We start from the raw sequence: 17,955 nt of genomic DNA, 5'->3' as shown, positions 1-17,955 counted from the left end.
AAAGTGATGGTGAGCCAGAAAGTCAGTTATGCCTGTGCAGAACAGCACTCAGCAGTAATGAACCTGGAGCTGTGCCTGTAGTGAAGCTGAGGGACATCAAGCTTTGAATGGGCCTCTGGCAGTTAGTTGTGTGGGTGTGTGTGTGTGTGTGTGCTAGTAACAACACACTTGTGGTAAGATGGAGGCTAGATTAAGTACTTGCCAGGAGCAAAATATGGTTTCTAATACTACACAAGTGAGTTATTTTAGACGTTGCCAAACTGTGATGTGGAGCTTTACAGGTGAATAACGTAATCGAATGCTCACATGGTGATGTTCTCCCTCATTGTTTTCATTGTTGTAATTTACACTGGAGATCAACATTTTAGAAAAACTCAGGAATACACAAGCTTTTGAGAAATAATCTGACCTTTATTGCTCAACATTTGAAAGTTTTGTCGTGGCTCCACCCGCTACTTAGAAAAGTGTTTTACAAAGTAATCAAGGCACTTCAGCAAAGAAAACATGATTCAAATGTACATTTACGAAAGGTTCAAACAGTCAACATTTAGTAGAAGGTGCACAGGCCATTGCTTTGAATGATTTCAGTATATCTGGAGTGTGGCAACAGGACTTTGCCACTCCAGAGGGTTTCTTGGACATGTCTTTATTCCACAGGATTTCCCAGAGGTTTTCTATTGGCTTTAGTTCAGGACACTGGGCTGGTCATTTCCCTTTTTCACTGTTTTCGGTTTAAAGGAACTGCTTTTTCCAGTTTGCTGGAGGTTGCTGTCCTATATGTAAATTGCTGGCTGGTTGGGAGATGGACAGAGTTTCTGCAAGGTATTAAAAGGTAAAATTTTTAACTATCTAAATTTTGGGCTTAAAATATCCTCAATACATCAGGATTCTTGTTGCTAGGTCTTAAAGTAACTTCTAAGCTTCTTCTATAAAAGTGTTTTGATAAATCAGCTCGTAAAATTTATTAAGTAATTGCATCAAAACTGAGAACCCCCACAACTTTTGGTCTATCCATCTATTAATTACCAGCATGTGCATTTTTTGACTTAAAAATTTTTGACAAAGGTTAGGGACCTGTCTTTTAATGCATAAATTGGGATGATCTTGTAATTTCTTCAATTGTTTTAGATTCTGATTTCTTCCCTTTATCACAGAACCTCTAGTATTTCCCCCCTGGATCTTAGAATTAAAAATAAAATATGAAAACCTGAAAACAGCCCTATAGGGGCTTAGTTATCTTGTGCTGCATTTACATTTCTTTGGTTCCCTCTCATTTATACAATCAATCTGTGTACCTTATACACAGCACAGTACCTGCAAACTTATTCAGACCACTTGAACTTATATACATTTGTCACATTAAAATGTAATAAAACTTCTATGTTGAAAGTACTTGATTGAAAGAAGATGCTTAGCCCAATATTTTTATCAAGTGCAGCTAGGTATCAATAACTGTCACAAGAAAATAGTCACAGTGCCTGAGCCCACGTGCAAATTGTTATTTTTGGGTCTTTTAAACATTTTAGTTAATGGTTCATAACAATTTTAAAGCACATTCCATCATACATCAATAATAATGGTTTCTTGTTCATGGGAACTTTGGAATAATATTTTTTGTCTCACTTTGTCACATATCTGCAAAGAGCAGAGGAATAAAATCTATATTATATTAATATAATACAACAAACAGTGCCAATATAATATTTTTAGCTTTCAAAGTAATCGAGTAGAAAACCAGTATTAGGTCTAATTTAAATGATGTATTTTAATCAAGACATTATTTTCTTTTATATATCCGTTCTTGTTTTAATCTCATGTATTGAGGTGTAGACAGTAGAATTGTCCAGCTTGTTTAATACGATGCAACATGAGAGAAGTTGTAACATAATTTATTATTTAAGCCTTTGAAGACTTGTTTTACACAGCAGCCATGCTTGAGTTTGGTTCTGGAAACTTTTCTCAGATTTTTTAAAACTTGAAAGTGCAGCTGTTATGGTCGAGTGATTAGTCCAGATAAATCTTATGCAACACAACAAACAACTAGAAGCGTAAGCAGTTATGAAAGGGTTCCAAGCCCTGCCCACCTAGGCGGCATCTGGCCATGCCCCTCCCGGCGCACTTCCTTGTAATCTGACATTAGCTCTTCCCAACTTGTTTGCCTAAACAAGCATATCCAATGCTGAAATTGTGTACATTGGGTATTTTGAATTTAGACTAAGACTTTGGCTTCCACAGAAGGAATCTTGGGAATTATTAAATGCCACAGAAGGTAAAAAAGATGTTACTTTGGAAAGTTGTTTCTGAAATTAAAAGTTGGAAAAATTTTTCACATTGAGTATTTTTTTGTTTTGTTTTGTTAAGATTTAGACAGATTGTGACTTTTGTGTAGAAGCCACAGAGGACATTTGTCATTGTTGCAAAAGTAGCCTCTGAACTGTACTGCAGGCAGAGGCACAAAGTTTTATGACAATCCAGCTGTTTTTCATGATGGGACTACTGAAATTTATTGTGACCCATGTCCCCTACTCGTCGTATTGTAACAAAAATGTTTTAAAAAAAATCCACATTTTGTAAATTTTCCAACATGTTTCTAGATGTTCACCTCTACAACTGAAGACATTAATTTTTTGGATTTCCCTAGTTTTAATGGTTTTTCAACAAAACTTAATTGCCATTACAAGAATATTTCTAATAATACCCTAAAATGTAAAAAAAAAAAAAAAACTGTCTAAAACTCAAAAAATAAAATAAAATAAAATAGGCAAAAAGGGTCAAACTAATCAGAAATAACCAGTTGTTAGAATAAAAATCAATTTTTTTATCGACAAATATCAAATACTTTTTCTAATCAATATTTCACAAATGATTATATTCAAATACATAGGCCAATTTAAACAACGGGGATATAGCCAATGACTAATAAAGAATTTTGCCATAGTGATTGTGAAAACAGAATTAGAAATACAAGTGCAAGCCTTAGTTATGCAGTTCTTAAAAGTCTGGGTTGATGAACTTAGAGATAGACCTAATATGTTTAAATGCATCAAATTTTATATTCATTCAAGGTACATAACCTGAAAATCTGAAGGTCCAATGAGGGATTTGAATGCATTGAACCTTTGCTAGTAAACCATTTGCACTATGGTCGATCATTACCTTATAACAAATATAGCATCAGGGTGGTACAACAGAACATAAAACTCAATGGCAATATCCTGTCTGTGTCCTGGCAAACTTAGCTCCTTAGCTGTTACAGCCAGCCCTTGGCTCTTCTGACAGGTTCTCTAGGTGTAAAACATTTTTTTTCTCTCCTTTATTTCATAATTTTTTACATCCCCGGTGTCTCTAAATGCTTTTGGTCTTCTTTGTGAGGTAGCTTTGGTAGTAAAAGTTACTGAAGAGAACAATGAGGCTTAGAGAATAGGTCAACACAACCGCGTTCATGGAGTCAGGAAAGTCGCAGTCAGCAAAGAGGTTGCAGGTGGTGTGCATGGTCACTATGAAAAACTGCAACTGATCACAGAAACAAGAAAATAGTAAATAACTTGGATATATAGTAGATATCATTAATACAAAAATATATTTATATTAAACTCGATCAGGTGATTAATAGTCAACTAGTTAATCTGTATCCAGCACATATATATATATATACATATATAAGCACCTTTACCTTAATAATAATTGTGATCACACGCAGATCAGACAGAAGTGAGCTAAAGTTGTGACCTCAAAAAAATTTGATGTAAAAATAACATTTAAAGTTAACATGATTTTTAAAATTTTGTGTATTGTCTGTTAAAATTTCTTTATCTTTTTCTACTAAAAAATCTTACTGATAACTATTTTATCATTTCTTTTACAGTTCTTCAGATTTTCACATGGATTTGTGTGCTTTTTTCCCCCCTAACATGAAATCCCAGATTTAAATAATTGTATCAATTTAAAATAACCCTGAAAATGTTTACACGTAGGCCGACAAAATTCCCTACAGTCTCCTGTCAAAATGTGGATGTTTAATAGTCACACATATTTTATTGAGCCCCACAGACATCTGATTATCTGTTAGCCTTTCACAACTCTGAGGATTTTATTTACTTTTCTATAAAGTCACTAGGGAACTATAACTGATGACAACTTCACCGAATCCCACCGTTTTAAGATCAACTTTTCCTCTGCCATAGATCAGTTAAAGTATGATGGGCTGTCTCCGACCTCTAATTGGGTCTTAATTTTGAAAACCTGGTACTATTTTGTTGCCCAACAAAGCATTTAGAGTTTGTAATGCAGTCAGTAACTTGTCTGTAAAACGTGGTCTTTATATGTTCTCTGATACAGAGGTCCATACTTACCAGCTGCAGGGAGGTAAGGTATCGTTTCCACCACAGGTACTTATTCATGTGTGGTCCTAGAGCGGCAAGCCCATAGTACAAATACATTACTATGTGGACCAAGGAGTTGATCAGACCAATAAGGAAAGCTACAGACAGAGACACAAGATGGGTTATATATCATCACCCTATGCATACTGTTGAGGTGCATTCTGCTAAAACACATCAATAGCACGTGTTTTATTTGTTTTTATGTTGTGACATACAGTGAGGTGTACTCACACTGACCCCCAGCTACATATTTAACTCCGGCCCACCAGTTAAAGATCATGGTAGCATGATGATAGATATGAAGGAACGTCAGCTGACTGTTCTTCTTCCGCAGAATGAAAAATATCTGCACCACGCAAACACAATAAGTGAAACATAAACAGAGCAACGGATTTGCAGTCATTAATATAATATACGCCTGCTAATATTTTTAGATGCAAACCCATTACACAGTTTAGTACAGCACAATTGTCTGAGAGTTCCTTAGGAGCTAAGAGTCATTGATTGAAGTATCTAAGGAAGAAAGATGTCTACTGTCCTTCTAGAGTTCCCTTTTATGGATGTTTCTTCACGTTAAAAAGAAGCTTTTCCTCTTTATCAAACTGTAAATTGTAATATTCCGTCATTCCCAAACATACGTCTGCAGATGATTCAGACAGACTCAAGTATCCAATTAAAGAATCTCATTGAACTAAATAAAACATGCTAATGTTGTTGGTCCAGATATGATGTGCTTGTATGTTTTGACCAGTGGAGGGCCCTCTTTCTCTATCTTAAATTTTTCAGAAAAATACACAGTACCTGTAAGTTAAAATTCTGTGTATGAAAATGTCTATAACCACTATTTAATCTGACTGCAGCACCAGTGGATGTAGGCAACCGTGAATATGAGCTCAATTTATTTGAGAGTCCAGCGTTTAGTTTGTGCAGCTTTTACATGAAGTAAACTGAGCACTGTTTTCTAATTTCCTCTGTACTCACAGTGTCACTGAGCTCTATGACTTTTGAGAAGTAAAACCACCAGCACACTTTGGCCATCTGTCCAAAGTACACAAAGACACATACACACATCATTTTGGCATGCACTATATTAAAATGTTCAACTACTTCTCATAAAACAAGAACTACTTTGTCACTTTGTCAGTCAAAAAACAAATTAAACTGTCTTTAAATTAGAGCGATTTAGTCAAGATTTGAATATGAAACCTGAAAAAAAAAGAAGTTAAAAAAGGAAGGGAGGAATGAAAGCACATAAGGAAAGGAAAAAGGAGGGGCACAAGGAAGGAAGGATGGAACAAAAGACACATGGAAAGAAAGAATGGAGATAACCAACAAGGAAGGAAAGGAATGAATAAAAGAAAGAAGGGCACAAACTAGGATAGTTTGTATGGATTGTTCGATAGTTAGAAAAACTATTCACAAGTGGAAAATGTCTTCCAAGAAATTTTCCCCAAAGTCTGATTGTGGAATCCTCAGGGAAATTGTAAAAAAACAAAAGACAATATTAATGAGGACAGCAGTTTGAGACCGCTGCTCTCAAAAGAGAGTAAGGAAGCATGACCCACATTTGTAAAGTTATGGCTAAATGAACCATAAAACCACTGGACAGATGAAAGCAAAGAGGGTCTGAACATGATGCACGGCAAAACCAAACTCATGTAATCTGTCAAGCACGGTGGGGGAGGGGTGTTGATTTGGACTTTTTTGCAGGCACAAAAGTGAGTGTTTTCAGTTTGGCTTCATCTTTTCATGATCAATAATAATGCACAACGTGTGTTTTTCTCCTCTTGATTTTAAATTTAAATCTTTAAACTGTTTTTATATGTCCTGATGTATAAAACCCTAGAGCTTAAAGAATGCCTTACTATGGATGTAACTAAAGCCCAGAAATATATATATATATATATATGGAGAGAGAGAGAGAGAGAGCAAGCTAAAAAGTCAAACTTCAGGCTGAATCCATAAAATGTAATTGTTGAAATACAAACAACATATACATATACATATATATATATATATATATATATATATATATATATATATATTATTATTATTATTTTTTTTTTATTTACCCTTAGAGCCAATGGGTTGTTACTGTAGTCAACTGGCTGGCACAGCAAACTGTATCTGGCCAACCAAGCAGATGCTGTGAACTGGAAATATGGCAAAAAAAAAACATATTACATGTAAATAATTAGGCTCTTGTGCTACCTTAATTTTATATGTCAACCTTCTTGTGGGTTCTTTAAACATTAATATCAAATAAAGCCCTATAAATAGATTTCAAATCCTAGTTAAATTCCTTCATTTCTGTGCAGAGTTTACCTCATAGAACATGTAGGCAGACAGGCAGACCATGGCAAAATTATAAACAATCAGGAGAGGTTTGAGGTTAACGGGCTGCCTGTTTGCCATCAACTTTGGGCCCACCCATATAATGATCAGGTAGCACAAGAATATACAGGTAATTGGCACAGGGGAGTAGACCAGGAGCCAACTGTCTGTCCTTTTGTCTGTTCGGTGAAATAAAATAAGAAAGTGGAAGTTATACCACAACAAATACTGCAAAATGATTCAGAATTCTATACAGTAATGAGCAAAAAATAATGTCTTACCTCCGTTTTCCAGAATGTCTTGGTAGAATAACTGGAGTTTCTGCCACTTGGTGACAACATTGCAACCCTGAAATGGACACATGAGCATAATACATCGTTTTTTAATTGCCAAACTGAGCCTCAGACCTTAAATCGAAGAAGGCACAACTCAAGAAATAGCAAGTGAAATAAGTTTCTCATTCACAGAAATGGAAACATAACAATCAATGTTTAGATGACTAGAAACTACAGGTGCACTTATATTATGCATTTCTAATAATTCATTCATAACAATCACTCTGGTGACCTCTGGAGGTGTAGCACCCTATGACCCGGAGTCAGCACTGGATGAGCTGAATAGATCCATAGCTCAAGCAGAAGAATCTGTTTACAGAACAACTATCAGTGATACTTTATGTTAGTCTGTTTCTAACCGTTTGTGCAGACACATGCATATTTGTGGCCTGCTGGAGATCATTTTGCAGGGCTCTGGAAGTGCTCCTCCTGTTCCTCCTTGCACAAAGGTGGAGGTAACGGTCCTGCTGCTGGCTTTTTGCCCTCCTATGCCCTCCTCCACATCTCCTGGTGTACTGGCCTGTCTCCTGGTAGCGCCTCCAGGCTCTGGACACTACGCTGACAGACACAGCAAACCTTCTTGCCACAGCTCGCATTGATGTGCCATCCTGGATGAGCTGCACTACCTGAGCCACTTGTGTGGGTTGTAGAGTCCGTCTCATGCTACCACGAGTGTGAAAGTACCACCAACATTCAAAAGTGACCAAAACATCAGCCAGAAAGCATAGGTACTGAGAAGTGGTCTGTGGTCCCCACCTGCAGAACCACTCCTTTATTGAGTGTGTTTCTTGCTAATCGCCAAAGATTTCCCCCTGTTGTCTATTCCATTTGAACAACAGCAGTGAAATTGATTGTCAATCAGTGTTGCTTCCTAAGTGGACAGTTTGATTTCACAGAAGTTTGATTTACTTGGAGTTTTATTGTGTTGTTTAAGTGTTCCCTTTATTTTTTTGAGCAGTATATTTAAAACTAAATCCAGTTCAAAATGACAAGAACATTTTAATTTTGTATTTATTTAATCAAATTATTACAGGTAACACTATAAATAGTCAATGAATTGTCCTTTTAAAAGAGCCTTAAAAAAGTAAAACCTCAAATGAAAATGACTATGACCCTTGATGCAACAATAGTTAGTGTTGGCAAACCTGTTTAGTGTTTCACCATTCCTTTAAATATGATTTAAATGGTCAATTACTTGGGATTCCAGCCCAGTGCAGCCTTTACAGAGTTTTTGCAGATATGATGATTGTAATGGTCTTAAAGGAGGCTTATTAGCGTGGGGCAAGCTTCTTAGACGGTAAATATTTGAGAAATTCTAGGAGTTTCTAAACATCTTAGATGCTTCTATTGATGTCATAGAGCCATCTTGGTTTTCGGTTGACACAATTCATTTATCTTCTGTGCTTAGCAGGACATGTGATTAATTAATGTGACAAATTAATGTATTTTTGAAAATAGAGTTTCAAACCCCAATATCTTCCTGCATTGTACCCTGCTCTTTGGTTCTATCAAGGAAGAACCTCCTACTGCAAACTTGATTAAGCCACCAGGTGATGATCTGGATTTTAATCTGCACATTATTTTGACTAATCCAAACGTATCTCCTGATGATGGTTAATAACTAATAATCCTCTTCATAAATGACTGCCTGATGTTGATGACAGGGCGATGAACCTTCAGAGGTGAGTGTGGTGTAATAGTGCTGCCATCTAGTGTTGGAACCAAAATTCACAAAATTTGGATTTGATTTATTTTTTCAGAGTTCTGTGCTTTAGCCTTTTATTTGTTGCAGACTTTTTTCTGTTTCTTCTGTTGTTTTAAATTTCAGCACACAATATTAATTACGTGAAATACATTTCAAGATTAATGCCTTCCTCTTCTTTCTCCTTTTGCTTTCCACTTGTTTACATAATTTAGCAACCTCAGATAATAAACCCATCCTCAAGTTAGTACATGTTTCACTTAAAGAATGATAAATGATAAAGATGATATTTATATAGACTTTATATAGATGTAAAACCATTTTTTTTCTGGCATTAAATCAGACTAAGCCACTCAGTCAGATAGTTTTACCAAAGTATTTATATTTTTAAATGCCAGAATAATCTGAAACATAATTGCTTAGAATTTATTTAAATTCATAAATGACATTTTGGTAGTATTTGATAGAATTGAGTTTTTAAACAGTCTGACTTGAGTTAAATATATTTGGGTGACCTTCCATCAGTTTCTCAGAATAGTTTCCTGGAATTTTGGCCCATGTCTCCTGACAGTTGTCTTGCTTACACACACCTTTTTAGCTCTGCCAAAAACATTTTCTGTGAGATTGAGATCAGGGTTTTTCCAAAAACTAATTTGGCAAGGACAGCTTTGGGTCAGAACTGCATGGTGGCACAGTTCTTAGTACTGTTGCCAAAAAGCAAAAAGGTCCTTGGTTCAATTTTCCGCCTGCGGTCTTTCTGCATGGAGTTTCATTGTTCTCCCAGTGCATACATGGGTTCTATCTGGGTAGTCCAGCTTCCTCCCACAGTTCAAAAACATGCATGTCAGGTTTATTGCTCTCTATAAATTGCCCGTAGGTATGAGTGTGTGCATGCATTGTTGTTTGTCCTGTGTGTCTCTCTTTTGCCCTGTGATGGAAACAGTTGACCTGTCCAGGGTCTGCCTGCCTCTCGCCCAATTACCGCTGGAGGTAGGCACCAGCCTTCCCTGACCCTGAAAGGAAGCAGCAGCTCAGTACTTTAGAAAGGAAGATAAAGCTTGGACACGGATGGATGGACGGACGGACGGATGGACGGACGGATGGAAACTTTGGGTCATTGAAAGATCCATTTGTGTCCAAGCTTTATCTTCCTTTCTGATATATTGAGATCAATTCATTGTTCCCACATAATGTTCTTTCCTAATGATGCAATCTATCTTGTGGGATATACCAGTTCCCCTTGCAGCATTTCGCCCACACACTATGATGCTGTCACCCCCGTACTCCAGTGTTCTTAGGATTTGCAGTCTTCCCTCTTTTTCCTCCAAATGTAACAATGGCCAGACAATTCCATTTTACTTTCATTACAACACACAATATGTATTGGTCCCTGTGTATATTTGAAAACTGCAATAAGCCTTTTTGTTGCTTTTTGAATAATGCTTTCTTCCTACATGAGGCCCATGGTCAATGGTGTTTTTTTACAATTTATGTAAATATTTGGCTTCAACTGTGTCTTACTCAACAAATCTACCAGTTTATACAGCAGTTTCTGTATAGTCTTATACCACAGTGATTAAAATAAAAAGTGGTCTGTTTTTTCTGTCCACCATAGCTGAACTTGCGGCAGCATGAACTGTATGACCTGACGGAAAATGCTGTTTAGACAAAGCTAAGCAGTTAAGCCTCACCTGTAGTCTGCCAAGGATTTACTGAAAATTCCCTGCCAGCGTTTAACTCCCACAAACTGCTTACAAACTGGCTTTCATATTATTTAGAATAATAGCATGATTAGTAGCTAATACTTTAAACATTTATGTCAAAAAAGGTCTATGAGCAGTCAGCTTTCCCATAATGTGCTCTGCCTCTCACTCAGTGGCTGCAAAAGTGGCTGAAGTTGCGCCCAACCCTGCACCAGATAAAGCATTGATTCCTAATGCACTGACGTGTAGAGTCCTGCAAGCTGTTACTTCAGCTTCTGTGTCATCGTCTGTTAAACAAAACAATTAGCAACATGTAAAAGGAATCCCCTGTTAAAACAGCTGAGTAGAGTTAAGGCATGATCTCTGTCAAAAATTATTAAGTTGTTACTTTACCGTCATTTTGATGGTCTATCAGGGTGTATTCTAAATGTCCGCTTGTTTTTATCCTGCGTCACAACGCGTTGCATCTCAGCTAAGACTTAAGCTGCTCTGAGGTAATCAACCTATCTCTGCGGTGTGTCTGTGTTTATATGTGTTTGTGGATTTGGTGGTCAGGGAGGCTGTGTTGGCGGAAGTTAATTATATTTCATCGTTTAACTGTAGGTTTTTGTATTTTCATGTTTTTACATTTTTTACTGTTGTTTTGTAGCACTTTGAGATACTCATATAAATGGAGTTTATTATTATTATTATATTTCTTGTTATTAATGTTACCTCTAACTCCAGGGCTTCGGACTACATGTTTCTTTTAAAGCCACTCTGCTCTCCAGCAGACACACACTCGGACTCTATGTCTCCAACATCCCCCGGGATCTGGTCGAAGCTCTCCCGGAGGTGGGAGTTGAATACATCCCTGGCCGAGGGCTCCGCCAGGCGTTCCCAGCAGACCCTCACTATGCGCTTGGGCCTGCCAAGTCTGTCTGGCTTTCTCCTCCTCCAGCGGATCCAACTCACCACCAGGTGATGATCAGTGGACAGCTCAGCCCCTCTCTTCACCCGAGTGTCCAAAACATGCGGCCGAAGGTCTGATGATACGACAACAAAGTCGATCATCGACCTCCTGCCTAGGGTGTCCTCTTGCCAAGTGCACTGATGGACACCCTTATGTTTGAACATGGTGTTTGTTATGGACAATCCGTGACTAGCACAGAAGTCCAATAACTAAACACCACTCGGATTCAGATCGGGGAGGCCATTCCTCCCGATCACGCCTCTCCAGGTGTCACTGTCGTTCCCCACGTGGGCGTTGAAGTCCCCCAGCAGAATAATGGAGTCCCCAGGAGGGGCACTATCCAGCACCCCCGACAGGGTCGCCAAGAAGGCCGGGTACTCTGCACTGCCACTCAGCCCGTAGGCTGAAATGATAGTCAGAGACCTCTCCCCAACCCGAAGGCGCAGGGATACGACCCTCTCATCCACTGGGGTAAACCCCAACATGAGACGGCTGAGCTGGGGGGCAACAAGCAAACCCACACCAGCCCGCCGCCTCTCCCCGTGGAACACTCCAGAGTAGAAGAGAGTCCAACCCCTCTCAAGGAGATGGGTTCCAGAGCCCAAGCTGTGCGTGGAGGCGAGCCCGACTATTTCTAGTCGATATCTCTCGACCTCCCGCACAAGCTCAGGCTCCTTCCCCTCCAGCGAGGTGACATTCCACGTCCCTAGAGCCAGCCTAAGCATCCGGGGATCGGGCCGCTGAGGTCTCCACCTTCGTCCGCCACCCAATCCTCTTTGCACCGGTCCCTCACGGTTCCCCCTGCAGGTGGTGGGCCCACTGGGGGATGGCCTCGCGTCTCTCGTTCGGGCATGGCCCGGCCGGGTCCCGCGAGGAGCAACCCGGCCACCAGGCGCTCTCCGACGAGTCCCGACCCCGGGCCTGGCTCCAGGGTGGGACCCCGGCTCCGCCGTACCGGGCGACGTCACGTGCCTCGATATTTTGTTCTTCAACATTTTGTTTATCAGAGTAAATTAAATACATAAAGCAAATACACACTCTGCACTTTTCTGGTTTTACTTTGTAACATAAAAAAGGGAAACTTTGTGTTACATTATGTTGGTCTAATACATGAAACTATAACAAAATACCCTAAAATTTGATGTAATGTGGCAGAATTTTAAAAAGTTCAAAGGGTGTGTATACTTTTGCAAGGCATTGAAGGCTCCTCTTAATCAACAGCTAACATGATATTAATTAAAACAGGATTTTATGAGTATTCATCATGTGCGATCAAGCGTGAGCACTGAAAATCTGAACAATTTTTATTTCCAGCCCTTGTGTCTGCATGTGTGTGCTTCTAATCTGATTACTCACAGAGCAGTTGCAGATGTCTCTCAGATAAGTGGCTCTGATTGCAGCCTCTACGTATGGGTTATACAGGAAACTGAACGGCAGGACAATGTGGAAAGTGAGAAGACCACATCTGGAAAAACAGAGGCAAAGAAGTGACACTAGGTCTGAAAAGTGTTAGTCCTGCGAAGGCATCCTGTTCAGGCGTTACCTATCATAGATCAGGAAATCATCTTTGTCGCCATCCAGCACCTCCCACACATCACTCTGATTAGCTCCCTGCTGATACACTGGGACTTCAATGGGAGCTTTTCTCTTTAGCTCCCAGTACATGGCTCTGGATACAGGATCTTGCTCATTTACAATCATGAAGGACACCTCCGTTAAGTTGCTGCGAGTGAGTTTGCGGCGCAGGCGTCCAATGTTGCAGATGGGAAGATGGATGAAGAATTAAAACTGAGATTCTGTCTTTTTCACACACTGCTGATCCATACAGTTTCAGGAGCCACAGCTGTAAAAATTTAGATTGTAATAATATAATTTAAATTAGGTTACACAGGCACATGTCACTGCCATGGATTTATTATTTTGTGTATTAAAAAATAAAACTCCACTAATTTCAGCAAGAAATCTGAAAAAAGTCTGCTGATTTGTTGAGGTGCTACCCTGTCAACACTTTTTCCAGCATCTTTTTGGCATCTTTATCAGAAGTGTCAATAAATGTGTATAAGAATATGTTTGACTGATGATGGTTCATCTGGATTTCAAGTGTTTTCTGTTTTAATCAAAGCAAACAAAAGATCTGGGTCAAACTCTAAGAGATAGTAACCATGATCAGAATTCATCTAAAGATTACATTTAGAGCCTCAATCACTCCATGAACAGCATTCAACAGGAGATGATTTTGACATTTAGCAACTGGGTTGCTTTTTTTCTTACCTACCTGGACGCCTGAACGCGACAGAAATGTCAGCTGGCCTTCAGTAGAGCCACCACCACATTTCCTAGCTGCTCTTGCATCGGCGAGCGGCCATTTATGTCCCAGGAGGGGGCAGGTTTGCAGATCTTGGAGGTATTCTTGTCCCCTCCACTAAAAGAGTAGACTGGGAGGCCCACAGCAGACCTGGCAGGGCTGCACTCAGCCACAGCACTAGAGAGGGCATTGTGACCCCCTGCCTGCCTAGACTGAGTCTGCATGAAAAGGCAGATGTATAAAAAAATCTTCATACGTGAATACCCACTCTCTTTTTCCCCAGCATCAGTACACCTCTACTAAAAAAATATACATATTTTCATGGGTTTTGATACAAAAAAATTAAATAATGTGTTTTGCATTGTGCCTTATGTTGCAATTTATATTGGTTCTTAAAGGCAATGGACTACGGACCACAGAACAAACACGTGGTGCTGTGTGGACATTCATGGACCTTTTCCTAACCTTGAAAAAAAACTGTTAGTGTGGTCCCAAAATAATTAAAGAATAAAACTTCATTTTTTCTGTTCACATGGGGGCCAATAATTGGAAAAAAAGAGAGGCCGTTTTTGAGTACACAGACACAAGAAAGAGGAATTTCAGAGCAACAAGCTGGCAGGCAAACGCTGAGCTGCAGAGACAGAGATGCTGAAGAAGAGATGTTTACAGCCACAAAGTTCAGGGTCTGTCCAGCCATTTATTTACAGATGACTACAACATTTACTTAATATTAGCTAATACTTTTAGTTTGTTGGATATATACTTTAGTTGGTTGTTAATAGAAGAATAAAAAAGTAGGCAGTTTTGTCCTTTTCTTTCAGTTCAAGGTAATATAAAAACAGTTTAAAATAAAAAAAGTTTATAGAAAAACTTGAAACCAACATATGTACAGGTCCTTCTCAAAATATTAGCATATTGTGATAAAGTTCATTATTTTCCATAATGTCATGCTGAAAATTTAACATTCATATATTTTAGATTCATTGCACACTAACTGAAATATTTCAAGTCTTTTATTGTCTTAATACGGATGATTTTGGCATACAGCTCATGAAAACCCAAAATGCCTATCTAACAAAATTAGCATATCATTAAAAGGGTCTCTAAACGAGCTATGAACCTAATCATCTGAATCAACGAGTTAACTCTAAACACCTGCAAAAGATTCCTGAGGCCTTTAAAACTCCCAGCCTGGTTCATCACTCAAAACCCCAATCATGGGTAAGACTGCCGACCTGACTGCTGTCCAGAAGGCCACTATTGACACCCTCAAGCAAGAGGGTAAGACACAGAAAGAAATTTCTGAACAAATAGGCTGTTCCCAGAGTGCTGTATCAAGGCACCTCAGTGGGAAGTCTGTGGGAAGGAAAAAGTGTGGCAGAAAACGCTGCACAACGAGAAGAGGTGACCGGACCCTGAGGAAGATTGTGGAGAAGGGCCGATTCCAGACCTTGGGGGACCTGCGGAAGCAGTGGACTGAGTCTGGAGTAGAAACATCCAGAGCCACCGTGCACAGGTGTGTGCAGGAAATGGGCTACAGGTGCCGCATTCCCCAGACCTGGGCTACAGAGAAGCAGCACTGGACTGTTGCTCAGTGGTCTAAAGTACTTTTTTCGGATGAAAGCAAATTCTGCATGTCATTCAGAAATCAAGGTGCCAGAGTCTGGAGGAAGACTGGGGAGAAGGAAATGCCAAAATGCCAGAAGTCCAGTGTCAAGTACCCACAGTCAGTGATGGTGTGGGGTGCCGTGTCAGCTGCTGGTGTTGGTCCACTGTGTTTTATCAAGGGCAGGGTCAATGCAGCTAGCTATCAGGAGATTTTGGAGCACTTCATGCTTCCATCTGCTGAAAAGCTTTATGGAGATGAAGATTTCATTTTTCAGCACGACCTGGCACCTGCTCACAGTGCCAAAACCACTGGTAAATGGTTTACTGACCATGGTATCACTGTGCTCAATTGGCCTGCCAACTCTCCTGACCTGAACCCCATAGAGAATCTGTGGGATATTGTGAAGAGAACGTTGAGAGACTCAAGACCCAACACTCTGGATGAGCTAAAGGCCGCTATCGAAGCATCCTGGGCCTCTATAAGACCTCAGCAGTGCCACAGGCTGATTGCCTCCATGCCACGCCGCATTGAAGCAGTCATTTCTGCCAAAGGATTCCTGACCAAGTATTGAGTGCATAACTGTACATGATTATTTGAAGGTTGACGTTTTTTGTATTAAAAACACTTTTCTTTTATTGGTCATATGAAATATGCTAATTTTGTGAGATAGGAATTTTGGGTTTTCATAAGCTGTATGCCAAAATCATCCGTATTAAGACAATAAAAGACCTGAAATATTTCAGTTAGTGTGCAATGAATCTAAAATATATGAATGTTAAATTTTCATCATGACATTATGGAAAATAATGAACTTTATCACAATATGCTAATATTTTGAGAAGGACCTGTATATTCATATGAGGAGTTATTGTTTTACTTGACAAGAACAAGAATTGAATAGTTTTAGGAGCAAGCGGAAAGTCTTACCTCTGTCCAGCGTGTGAGCTGCGACAATCTGGCACAGAGCAAAACCCTGAATGTTTTTATAGGTTCTGCCGCTCACTGAGTACTTCCCCCAATTTAAACAGAGAGAGACTTTCAGTACCAAATGGTTTCAGATTCAAAGTGTGCACAGATAAGGTTACGTTGTTAAGAAATGCTCAGATTTTGATAGAATCTCAGATTTGAAGTAACAGATTTTTTTTTTCCTATAAATTATCTTCCAATGGGATTTTGTTTTTTTGCATTTGTTTTATAGAGTAATGAACTGACATCTTCTGTTGTAGTATTGATCACACATAGCTGGCTGTTAAATGGTAAACCAAGGAGGACTAACCTTTCTGTGAACTTATAGTTAAGCTTTGCCAAGGGGACGAGTGAAAGAGGATACTCATGCTTCAGCATTACGGTTTTGTTTGGCTGATAGAAGGGATACACCTCTGACTGTTTGCCAGTCTCCCACAGAGTTAACAGATTTAACAGCCATGCATGCTCCCATAACAATTGCAGTCAAAATAATAAAAAAAACAAGATAGTTAGCTTTCCTGCCAACTCCTGAGCTGATGTTTAGGTGTGTGACCACTGTTTCTCAGAACTGATTCACATCTTTTCAGAAATCTGAATGATTTTTGTTTTAAATATTTACTTGAGATCACACACATCTTCTTCCCCTGGATCAGCCATGTGTCTTTCAGCTGCTTTTTGAAACTTTGTATTGTTTTTCACTGATTGGTTAAATGTTGAAAACTCATCCAGATAAGCATAGACACTTGCCTTCAGTTGAAATTAGCATGTTAGTGACGTCCTGAGCTATTAGATCGTAAAGTGATCAGGTCCAGTTTCTCTTAAGTCTAATTTCTGGTGAATTGCTAACATTTTTAGCTTAGCTATTCTCTGTTTATGTGCCCACACAAACATCTCTGGACACTGACCTTTTACGTGGTTACTAACAACTAAATATTTACCGAGTACTGTATGTAGTGTCGAGGTGAACACAGCCATGGTTCTGTTCGGAACAAGATCAGAAAGAAACTGAATCTTCAGAGTTGTAGCAACTGAAACTACTTGTTAGTCTATTGAAACTTGTTGGTAAAATGTATTTTTATTTCCACTCAGCATTACTCTTTCAGCTCACACCAACTTACCTACAGAGCAAATATCTAATCTGGAAAATAAGTGATTTGCTCAAGTCCATGTTGGGTAAAGGAAGAGGGCTGGTGCGACAGTGGGTCAAAGTTTAGGTCCCTGTACAGAAGAAGAGTGCTGGCAATATAATGTAACTTCAAACATGCCAAGGTCTAAGCTCCATGAAAATTTCTTTTTCAATCTGCGTCTACTATTCTAATGGACATTGCTCCGGATCGATACCACAGTATCATGGTATGTATGTACTATGTATGTATGTATTTCTACTGCAACAAAATCCATACTGTATACTGGTTATCCTCACACATAGTATAAAGAAAAATATATACAATCGCTAAATTTATTTATAGATTAATACAAGTATGGTTAGTTAGTCTGGCTATCTGCTCTAATAGAGCCTGCAGTCGGCTGATTTACTGCTAATAGCAGTAGAAATGGGATATGGGAATGGTACTTTAGTAAAAGTGATGGGTGCTCGGGTTTTTTGCAACCAGAACAATATCAAAAAGCCGATTTTGTCTTTACAGCGCAATAGCTGCCTTTTAGCT

General features: G+C 39.1%; 2 protein-coding genes across 3 annotated transcripts; both read right to left on the bottom strand.

Moving 5' to 3' along the window:
• Positions 1-390: 390 nt before the first annotated feature.
• Positions 391-10,933, bottom strand: elovl8a (ELOVL fatty acid elongase 8a). Of its 2 annotated transcripts, XM_047367275.1 has the most exons (8): positions 10,850-10,933; positions 6,998-7,064; positions 6,708-6,895; positions 6,455-6,535; positions 5,364-5,420; positions 4,614-4,728; positions 4,353-4,480; positions 391-3,513 (listed from the first exon to the last, which is right to left on the bottom strand). In XM_047367275.1, the coding sequence occupies exons 1-8, from the start codon at positions 10,853-10,855 to the stop codon at positions 3,346-3,348; spliced, it is 810 nt and encodes a 269-aa protein (XP_047223231.1). In that variant the 5' UTR covers positions 10,856-10,933; the 3' UTR covers positions 391-3,345. The 2 variants fall into 2 exon arrangements, with proteins under 2 accessions (XP_047223231.1, XP_047223232.1); XM_047367276.1 differs by lacking the exon at positions 5,364-5,420.
• Positions 10,934-12,680: 1,747 nt separating this feature from the next.
• selenop2 (selenoprotein P2) lies at positions 12,681-13,903 on the bottom strand. Its single transcript, XM_047367943.1, is given in 4 exon segments — positions 12,681-12,873; positions 12,952-13,163; positions 13,683-13,828; positions 13,831-13,903. Coding segments are annotated over 4 exon segments (624 nt in total).
• Between the last annotated feature and the right edge of the window lie 4,052 nt (positions 13,904-17,955).

This window comes from Girardinichthys multiradiatus, chromosome 6 (genome assembly GCF_021462225.1).
Source record: "Girardinichthys multiradiatus isolate DD_20200921_A chromosome 6, DD_fGirMul_XY1, whole genome shotgun sequence".
Lineage (NCBI taxonomy): Eukaryota > Metazoa > Chordata > Actinopteri > Cyprinodontiformes > Goodeidae > Girardinichthys > Girardinichthys multiradiatus.
This window is presented reverse-complemented; position numbering and strand designations above follow the sequence as displayed.